The 10,124-nt window shown below is 45.7% G+C and overlaps 2 protein-coding genes across 2 annotated transcripts in view; both read right to left on the reverse strand.

Annotated features, from left to right (window-relative positions):
* Nucleotides 1-3,927: 3,927 nt before the first annotated feature.
* LOC123774993 (uncharacterized) lies at nt 3,928-5,624 on the reverse strand. Its single transcript, XM_069319010.1, has 2 exons — nt 5,013-5,624; nt 3,928-3,990 (listed from the first exon to the last, which is right to left on the reverse strand). Exons 1-2 carry the CDS (start codon nt 5,622-5,624, stop codon nt 3,928-3,930), a joined length of 675 nt encoding a protein of 224 aa, XP_069175111.1.
* A 281-nt stretch (nt 5,625-5,905) lies between these two features.
* LOC123774992 (brain-specific homeobox protein homolog) overlaps nt 5,906-10,124 on the reverse strand; it is a 15,511-nt gene continuing 11,292 nt past the window's right edge. The window contains exons 5-6 of the mRNA XM_069319011.1: nt 9,536-9,734; nt 5,906-6,170 (exon numbers count right to left, since the gene is read on the reverse strand). Of these exons, the coding sequence (XP_069175112.1) occupies nt 6,031-6,170; nt 9,536-9,734 (339 nt within the window). The 3' untranslated portion in view covers nt 5,906-6,030. The remainder of the gene's footprint in view (nt 6,171-9,535; nt 9,735-10,124) is intronic.

Genomic DNA, 10,124 nt, shown 5'->3' on the forward strand with positions numbered 1-10,124 from the left:
GCTACTGTCGTGTCTCCCCTTCTAGGGGGAAGGGAAGGGGGAATTATCAGGGAAAAGCAGCAGCAGCAGCAACAGTAGCAGCAGCAACAGCAGCAACAACAACAGCAGTCGTGACCTTAGATGCAGTATATGCCATAATAAAATTGGTATTTATGGTACTAACAGTAGTAAGAGTATACTTGTAGCAGTGGTTTATGAAGTAGTTGATGTCTAAAGTATGTGAACTACATTCATTAATGGGTATAATTATATCACGTCAAAAGTATGCCACATATTCCTTGCACATTAATAACCTGATTGCTGGTTCATTCACAATAAACACGACCTTGATAGTATCCAGCCACACACATCACACCACGTGCTTCATCAGCTGGGGTAGGTAAACAAAAAACAGCTGACTAATCTTACGCCCCTCACACAAAAACTCATGATATGATTCATACTTTATTAATATCCGAAAAAGATAACATAGAAATATATACAATATTTACAAAAAAACTTTAAGAGAGACTGAAACAATATATACCACAGTGAAAGTGACAACAATAATTACATTGTTTGACTAGAATACAATTCCGTTGTTAAAGAGGGTGATTAAAAGCATTCATGTATCATACGTGTTAGAGGTTTAATTATAATTATTATTATTATTATTATTAGTAAATACCTGTAGCCCATTTTCTATTGTACGAGAGCATGTTTGATACGAGATAAATAGAGTCTCGTGATAATTGTCTCCTGAGCTAAATACAGAATGTGATCTAATGAAATAGTAAATTGTAAATAATAATCAAAATATTACATAATTTGGATATGTATATTATCTATAATACCAATTTTAACATAATAAGTTCTATTACTAAATATATAATATTTTTTTAATTATAAAATAATAATAATAATAATAATAAGTATTAATATTACCATTTCTCTATGGCATAACATACATATATTGTGGTTCTTGACTTTGTTGATCATTATATTGAGCTAACGCGAGCTATGTTGATCAACTCTTGTTTAAAATGATTAATATTTTGATCATAATTTAGGTGCATTATTCGTTTATATGAAATATGAGACCCATTTTCACCCCACCCCCCTTAAACCCTCACTCAAAAAAATAATAAAAAAATATAGATTACTTTGAATTGTAATAATTATTTTGACATTTGTAGTGGACAGAGGGACAAAAAGGGAGTGCTAATTGATCTCATTTGGGAGTGTTCACCTGGGTACATTGTTATGGCTTGTTCACAGTTACCTGTGTGTGCATAAGGTCATGAACGAGCTCGTGTGTATATATATATATATATATATATATATATATATATATATATATATATATAATTAAAATTTATTTTGAGTATTTACAAGTGATGTATAGTGGATTTTAACTTATTTCTTTGGGGGGGGGGGGGGGGGGGGTTGTGAAACCTACACGTATGCGACCAAACGTACATGGACATAAACGCACGCACACACACACACACACACACACACACACACACACACACACACACACACACACACACACACACACACACACACACACACGAGGCATCAGAACTTAGAAAGGATTAGATTCTTTAGACGGAGGGTGGGGGTGGGGGGGGGGTGTGTGGAAGAGGTAGCAACCCATTATAATATATTAGTAATTTAATACCTTTTTCAGGGACCAGCGGAGACACCTTGTACATTAAACATACTAGCATCAGAGTGTGGGATCCAAGACCTTATGGGGGACCAGGTGAGTACTGGACACTTTGTGAGGGACCAGGTGAGTACTGGACACTTTGTGCCAGACCAGGTGAGTACTGGACACTTTGTGAGGGACCAGGTGAGTACTGGACACTTTGTGCCAGACCAGGTGAGTACTGGACACTTTGTGAGGGACCAGGTGAGTACTGGACACTTTGTGCCAGACCAGGTGAGTACTGGACACTTTGTGAGGGACTAGATGAGTACTGGACACTTTGTGCCAGACCAGGTGAGTACTGGACACTTTGTGAAGGACCAGGTGAGTACTGGACACTTTGTGAAGGACCAGGTGAGTACTGGACACTTTGTGAGGGACTAGGTGATTACTGGACACTTTGTGAGGGACCAGGTGAGTACTGGACACTTTGTGCGGGACCAGGTGAGTACTGGACACTTTGTGATTGACCAGGTGAGTACTGGACACTTTGTGAGGGACCAGGTGAGTACTGGACACTTTGTGAGGGACCAGGTGAGTACTGGACACTTTGTGAAGGACTAGATGAGTACTGGACACTTTGTGATTGACCAGGTGAGTACTGGACACTTTGTGAGGGACCAGGTGAGTACTGGACACTTTGTGAGGGACCAGGTGAGTACTGGACACTTTGTGAGGGACCAGGTGAGTACTGGACACTTTGTGAAGGACTAGATGAGTACTGGACACTTTGTAAGGGACCAGGTGAGTACTGGACACTTTGTGAGGGACCAGGTGAGTACTGGACACTTTGTAAGGGACCAGATGAGTACTGGACACTTTGTGAGGGACCAGGTGAGTACTGGACACTTTGTGCTGGACCAGATGAGTACTGGACACTTTGTGAATGACCAGGTGAGTACTGGACACTTTGTGAGGGACCAGGTGAGTACTGGACACTTTGTGAGGGACCAGGTGAGTACTGGACACTTTGTAAGGGACCAGATGAGTACTGGACACTTTGTAAGGGACCAGGTGAGTACTGGACACTTTGTGAGGGACCAGGTGAGTACTGGACACTTTGTAAGGGACCAGATGAGTACTGGACACTTTGTGAGGGACCAGGTGAGTACTGGACACTTTGTGCTGGACCAGATGAGTACTGGACACTTTGTGAGGGACCAGATGAGTACTGGACACTTTGTGAAGGACCAGGTGAGTACTGGACACTTTGTGAGGGAACAGATGAGTACTGGACACTTTGTGATTGACTAGGTGAGTACCGGACACTTTGTGATTGACTAGGTGAGTACCGGACACTTTGTGATTGACCAGGTGAGTACTGGACACTTTGTGAATGACTAGGTGAGTACCGGACACTTTGTGATTGACCAGGTGAGTACTGGACACTATCAGAGTGTCCATAGAGAAGAGGAGGACCCACCACTCCTTTGTTGAAAAAGAGCCAGATACAAGAGAGATTATATAGGCTTGAGAGAGCGACCAAAGCCGGATACAAAGCCGGATATAAAGCCGGATATAAAGCCGGATATAAAGCCGGATATAAAGCCGGATATAAAGCCGGATATAAAGCCGGATACAAAGCCGGATATAAAGCCGGATATAAAACCGGATATAAAGCCGGATACAAAGCCGGATATAAAGCCGGATACAAAGCCGGATATAAAGCCACCAGCAGCCAGGGTCAGTAGATTAAGACGCCAGGGGGGGGGGAGGGGAAGTCTGATCCTAACCCAGGCGTGTTGAATGGCTTGCGGTCTGTCTTAATAATGCTTCTTATACACCATCCTCATCCCTGAGACGTAGCAGTGAAGGAGAGAGAAGGATGGAGAGAGACAGGGGCGAGGGATAGAGGAGTGGGAGAAGGAGAGAGGGGTGGGGATAGAGATACACAAAGTGTACTAATTAGTCTATTATAGGTGCGCGTGCGCTCTCTCGCTCGCGTGCACACACACGCACGCACACACACACACACACACACACACACACACACACACACAATGAGGTAGTCACACATACATATACCCCCTCACAATTTGGAAAGATGCGCGTGCGCGCGCGCTCACAAAATATTGATCTCACACGCATCAATGTCTCGGGAGAACTAAGGAAAGGTTGCCATCTAGTGATTGATGAAGCTTAAGCCACGCAAGAGGTGGCACGGACATGAATAGCCCCGTTGGGTGGCACGGGCATGAATATCCCCGTAACACCATCTAGCGACCTGTGGTTGACTAGTGTGTAGTTCGTCTCCCAGACTCGTCAGTCCATATAAACAATTGATCTAAACGGTCAAGCTATTAATATATAAAGCGAATGTTTATATTAGAAAAACAACAACAGGTGTGAATGTGAACTTTCAGGTAAATTGTACTGGGGGTGATACAGTACTTGAGTACAGGGTGTAGTGGCCAGGGGACAGATTCATGAAGCAGTTACGCAAGCACTTACGAACCTGCACATCTTTTCTCAATCTTTGGCGGCTTTGTTTACAATTATTAAACAGTTAATGAGCTCCGAAGCACCAGGAGGCTGTTTATAACAATAACAACAGTTGATTGGCAAGTTTTCATGTTTGTAAACCAGCATTGACTGTTTCTCGTTCACAGTAAATTTAAGTCGGTTGAGTTTTGTTGGGTTCCCAGCCATATTGGCGTGTCTTTAAATGAACGTGCGGATGCTGCCGCTAAGGAAGCTGTCCGCTCTTGTCCCATCTCTCGTAAAGGCATTCCGTATTCCGACTTTTACCCGGTTATCCATTCCTCAGTCCTTACCCGTTGGCAGGCTTCTTGGTTGTCTGTTACTGGTACCAAGCTACGTACTCTTAAATGTTGTGTTTCCTCGTGGCCGTCCTCCTCCCACCGTAACCGGCGATGGGAAACAGCTCTGGCGAGGTTGCGTATTGGCCATACTCGCTTAACCCATGGTCACTTGATGGAGTGCCGTCCTGCTCCTTATTGTCCTAGTTGCATTGTCCCTCTTACGGTCGTGCATGTCCTTCTTGAATGTCCTGACTTCCAGGACGAGCGTGTGTCTTGCTTTCCGACCGCCCCTCGCGGTCACCTGTCCCTCGATAGAATTCTTGGTGACTCGGATACTTTTGATATCGTTCGCCTTATGCGTTTTTGTTCTCGTATTGGCATCCTTGGTGATATTTAGCGCCCTCTGATTATTTTGCGTATTTGATGGTGCTACATAGCCTTCCCGGTTTGGTGCCTTCTTTTGATAATTACTTACTTTCATGTTTGTAAACTGTTTAATAAATGCAACCAAAGCCGTCAAAGATTGAGGAATGATGTACACGTTCGTAAGTACTTGCATAGCTGCTTCGTGAATCTGGGCCCAGGTACTGGGCTGCAGGAGTCTTGTGCGTACGATGTGTGGGCTGGGATGGTGGCGGGTGTACGATGTGTGGATTGGGAAGGTGGCGGGTGTACGATGTCTGGGCTGGGGAGGTGACGGGTGTACGATGTCTGGGCTGGGGAGGTGGCGGGTGTACGATGTTTGGGCTGGGGAGGTGGCGGGTGTACGATTTGTGGGCTGGGGAGGTGGCGGGCGTACGATGTCTGGGCTGTGAAGGTGGCGGGTGTACGATATCTGGGCTGGGAAGGTGGCGGGTGTACGATATCTGGGCTGTGAAGGTGGCGGGTGTACGATATCTGGGCTGTGAAGGTGGCGGGTGTACGATATCTGGGCTGGGAAGGTGGCGGGTGTACGATATCTGGGCTGTGAAGGTGGCGGGTGTACGATATCTGGGCTGTGAAGGTGGCGGGTGTACGATATCTGGGCTGTGAAGGTGGCGGGTGTACGATATCTGGGCTGGGAAGGTGGCGGGTGTACGATATCTGGGCTGGGAAGGTGGCGGGTGTACGATATCTGGGCTGGGAAGGTGGCGGGTGTACGATATCTGGACTGGGAAAGTCCTGGGCATGCGCCAATAAGATCTAGCAGATGGCGGGATTTCGCTGGAGGAAGTAAGCTGACCCAATCGTACGACTTGTGAAGCGTGGAAGATGCCAGATGTAAAACGTGGCCTAACAGCTTGGTAGACCAAGTTTCAATATAAACTTGAAAGGTTTGTAACTGCCAGACATAAGAGGTATGGGCATGAGTACATGTAAACTTAAATCTGTGAGGTGCCAACAGTCGTTCTGTGAGGTGCCAACAGTCGTTCTGTGAGGTGCCAACAGTCGTTCTGTGAGAGGCCCAACTGTAGGTCTGTGAGGTGCCAACTGTAAGCCTGTGAGGTGCCAACACCGAGAGATGCCAAGCTATGAAGCATGGAGGTGAAAGGTTCAGATGCGGGAGATGTGGACATGAGGGAGGGTCCTCGTGGCTTAGTGGGCGGCCTGTGGGTGTGTCTGTGAGGGGTGGGCATGGCGCAGATCTGTAGGGATACCCACAATGTCGATCTCGTCCTCGTAGTCGGAATGGGAGACGTCACTGTCCCGGGCGGTCGTAGTGCATGGTGACACCGCTAGAGGGCAGAAGCGAAACTGTTTAAGTAACAAAAAATGCACCACACACACACACACACACACACACACACACACACACACACACACACACACACACACACACACACACACACACACACACACACACACTCACACACACTCCAGGGGGGCCTCGTAGCCTGGTGGATAGCGCGCTGGACTCATAATTCTGTGGCGCGGGTTCGATTCCCGCACGAGGCAGAAACAAATGGGCAAAGTTTCTTTCACCCTAAGTGCCCCTGTTACCTAGCAGTAAATAGGTACCTGGGAGTTAGTCAGCTGTCACGGGCTGCTTCCTGGGGGGTGTGTGTGTGTGTGTGGTGTGGGAAAAAAAAAAAGTAGTTGGTAAGTTAGTAGTTAGTTAGTAAACAGTTGATTGACAGTTGAGAGGTGGGCCGAAAGAGCAAAGCTCAATCCCCGCAAAAACACAACTAGTAAACTAGTAAACACACACACACACACACACACACACACACACACACACACACACACACACACACACACACACACACACACACACACACACACACAGAAGTGTAGTTCAGCCACCTAGTGTATATTGACTACTCTGAAAGACTGCTTGTTGTGTCTGACAGTTTTTTAGTAAAATTGTATAATAATTTTGTAATTCAGCAACAGATTCGTCAAGAGTTGAACATTTGTAATGCCGAGTGGCACTTATTTTTAATTCTAGAATAAGCGTATGTGAAATAAAATTCAAGTTAATACTTTATCTACACAATTTGATGTTTTTAAAGTAGACTATTTATAAGACAGTTAGTGGAGACGTGTTGAGTAGAGGCAAAAGTTGTCTTAAAATTAGCTTAAAGGTTCAAAGGGCGCTGTCACACAGAAATAACGTTAAACTAGATTAGAAATGACGTTAAACTAGATTAGGAATTACCTGTTCCTAAACTGGATTAGATTCCTGTTTGCAAACCAGGGTCTGTGGGAACATCCCTTAAGGACTTAAGCCCTATTGCCCTCGCGAGTTGTGTCTGCAAACTCTTTGAATGTATGGTTAACGTTCGTCTGATGTGGTTCTTAGAACACCATCACCACCTCTCCCCTTCTCAGTTTGGTTTCCGCAAGTGCCGCAGCACGACAGATGTCCTGGTGAACTTGGAGGTCTATACTCATACTGCTTTTGCTGCGAAGACCTCCGTTGTTGCCGTCCTTTTTGACCTGGAAAAGGCTTACGACACCACTTGGCGTTATCATATTCTATCTCAACTTCATTCTTTTGGCCTTCGTGGTGATCTCCTTCTCTTCTCCGCAGCTTCCTCTCTCGTCGTTCCTTTCGAGTGAGGTTTGGTACCACTCTCTGCCTCTTTTCAGCAATACGAAGGTGTGCCCCAGGGTAGTGTTCTGAGAACTACTCTTTTTCTGGTTGCCCTCAATGGTCTTCTTTCCTCTCTTCCTTCTGGCGTCTTTTCCGCTCTCTATGTCGCCGATCTTACCCTTTGCTGTCAGGGTGATGATTCGCCTCTCCTTCAACGCCGGCTTCAACTTGCGATCGATACCGTGTCGCCTTGGGGCACCGATCATGGCTTCAAGTTCCCTACATCTAAGACTTGTGCCATGACTTTTACTCGGAAGCGTGTCATTCTTTGTCACTTTATGGTCACCCCCATTGTGTACAAGGATTCCGCTAAGCTTTTGGGGTTGATTTTTGACACTCGTTTGTCTTGGTCGCCCCATATCTCGTACCTCCGTGTTGAATGCTCTAAGGCCCTTACCTTTCTTCGGGTATTGTCCCATACTTCTTGGGATGCGGATAGGCGCACTCTACTCGCCTTACATTCCTCTCTCGTCCTGTCTAAGCTCGATTATGGTTGCCCTGCTTACTCGTCTGCTTCTCCTTCTACTCTTCACCGTCTTGATGCTTTGCACCATACTGGGTTGCGCCTCAGTTCTGGTGCCTTTCGTTCGACTCCCGTCCTCAGCTTGCATGTTGACGCTGGGTTCCTGTCTCTCCAGGACCGTCGTGATCGCTACTGTCTTCGCTATCTTGCGCGGTCCTTGCAACATCCTTCCTCTCGCCTCTGTCGTGCTTTAACATTTACCCCTCCTGCGGTTCCTGTTCCTCTTCACCACCTCCCTCTTTCTGTCCGGTTATCTCGCTTACAGGATTCTCTTTCAGTTCATATTTCTAATATTTCTCCTCGTGTTGTTCCTTCTTTGCCCCCGTGGAGAGTCCCTCTTCCGCGGTTTTGTACATCCTTAACCCGCATCACTAAAGCTTTTACCCCTCCTACGGTTCTCAAACGCCTTTTCCTTGAGCACTTTTCTTCTCCCGCTCTGTTTCCGTCTTCACCGATGGGTCTAAGTCTACGGACAGTGTTGGCTTCTCTGTTGTTTTTCCTGATTGCACTTATATGTGTCGCTTACCTCCGGAGACTAGCATCTTCACAGCGGAACTTTATGCTATTCTCTATGCTCTTCGTCTCCTGCTTTCTCGTTGTCAATCTTCCTTTGTAGTTGTTGTTGACTCTCGTAGTGCTCTCATGGCTCTCGGGTCCTTTAATCTGGTTCATTCAGTGGTTGTCGAGATCCAGCATTGGCTGTTTCTTGTTCAAAGTAAATTTAAATCGGTTGAGTTTTGTTGGGTTCCCAGCCATATTGGTCTCTCTTTAAATGAGCGTGCGGATGCTGCCGCCAAGGAAGCTGTCTGCTCTTGTCCCATCTCGTAAAGGTATTCCTTATTCCGACTTTTACCCGGTTATCCATTCCTCCGTCCTTACCCGTTGGCAGGCTTATTGGTCGTCTGTTACTCGGCGATGGGAAACGGCTCTGGCGAGGTTGCGTATTGGCCATACTCGCTTAACTCATGGTCACTTGATGGAGCGCCGCCCTGCTCCTTATTGTCTTAATTGCATTGTTCCTCTTATGGTCGTGCATATCCTTGTTGAATGTCCTGACTTCCAGGACGAGCGTGTGTCTTGCTTTCCGACCGTCCCTCGCGGTCACTTGTCCCTCGATAGAATTCTTGGTGAATTGTATACTTTTGATATCGTTCGCCTTATGCGTTTCTGTTCTCGTATTGGCATCCTTGGTGATATTTAGCGCTCTCTGATTATCCCACACATTTGATGGTGCTACATAGCCTTCCCGGTTTGGTGCCTTCTTTTGATAATTACTTACTTTATGATAAAGTATGGGAAATAATTCTTTATTATAGAAAACGGGAAGAAAAACAATAGGAGAGGACAGAGAATACAGTGAGGAACATGAAAATTCTTAAGATAAAGAAAACCGCAAGATCGAGATGAAAAAAAATCAATAAAAATCAAAGATGTACAGGTTTCGCAAGTGGACACATGTATGATCGTCCGTCAGGACTTACCAACATCTAGCGGGGAGCCTGGAATGAGCTGTGGGACGCCTCCCTTCTGCTGCTGCTGTTGTTGTTGTTGTTGCTGCTGCGTTTCTCCGTCAGTGCTGCTGTTGCTGCTGCTGTTGCTGCTCGCTGGTGTCTTCTCGTCCGTGTGCTTGCGTAGCTGCTTCTTGTGTTTCATTCGTCGGTTCTGGAACCATGTTTTGACCTGGAACGACAAGGAAACGACCTTGTAGAAGCGTCCAGATAGGGAGATAAACGAATCAAGAGCATAGTTTAGTTCTATAAAGTTCTGAAACCAAGAGGAACCAAGCTGTTTAGACAGTACCTACTCCTGGACACCACATCTTTTACTGGAAGGGTAGAGATAACGGAAAGAAGTGGTTGTGGAAACCACCTCCATCCTCAACTTCTTCCATCCATAGTTCCCTTCCATTCCTGACAGTTTTCACTGTCTGGAGATTTATTTTGTAAATAAAATTCTAGGGGATGCTCAAATAGTTATCGAATTTCATATTTCACGTTTGAGAAAAATACACCATATTAATAAATTAATGAAACCTTAATCTAATATAACTTTAAACTAACCTAACCATGG

Source organism: Procambarus clarkii, chromosome 92, assembly GCF_040958095.1.
Source record: "Procambarus clarkii isolate CNS0578487 chromosome 92, FALCON_Pclarkii_2.0, whole genome shotgun sequence".
Classification (NCBI taxonomy): Eukaryota; Metazoa; Arthropoda; class Malacostraca; order Decapoda; family Cambaridae; genus Procambarus; species Procambarus clarkii.

What these genes read in the sequence shown, in the direction of transcription:
- LOC123774993 (XM_069319010.1), bottom strand. Translation starts at nt 5,624, where the DNA reads ATGCCCAGGACTTTCCCAGTCCAGATATCGTACACCCGCCACCTTCCC. An exon ending in CAGATTCACGAAGCAGCTAT is followed by an intron (nt 3,991 to 5,012) that starts GCAAGTACTTAC and finishes ATATATTAATAG; the next exon opens with CTTGACCGTTTAGATCAATT.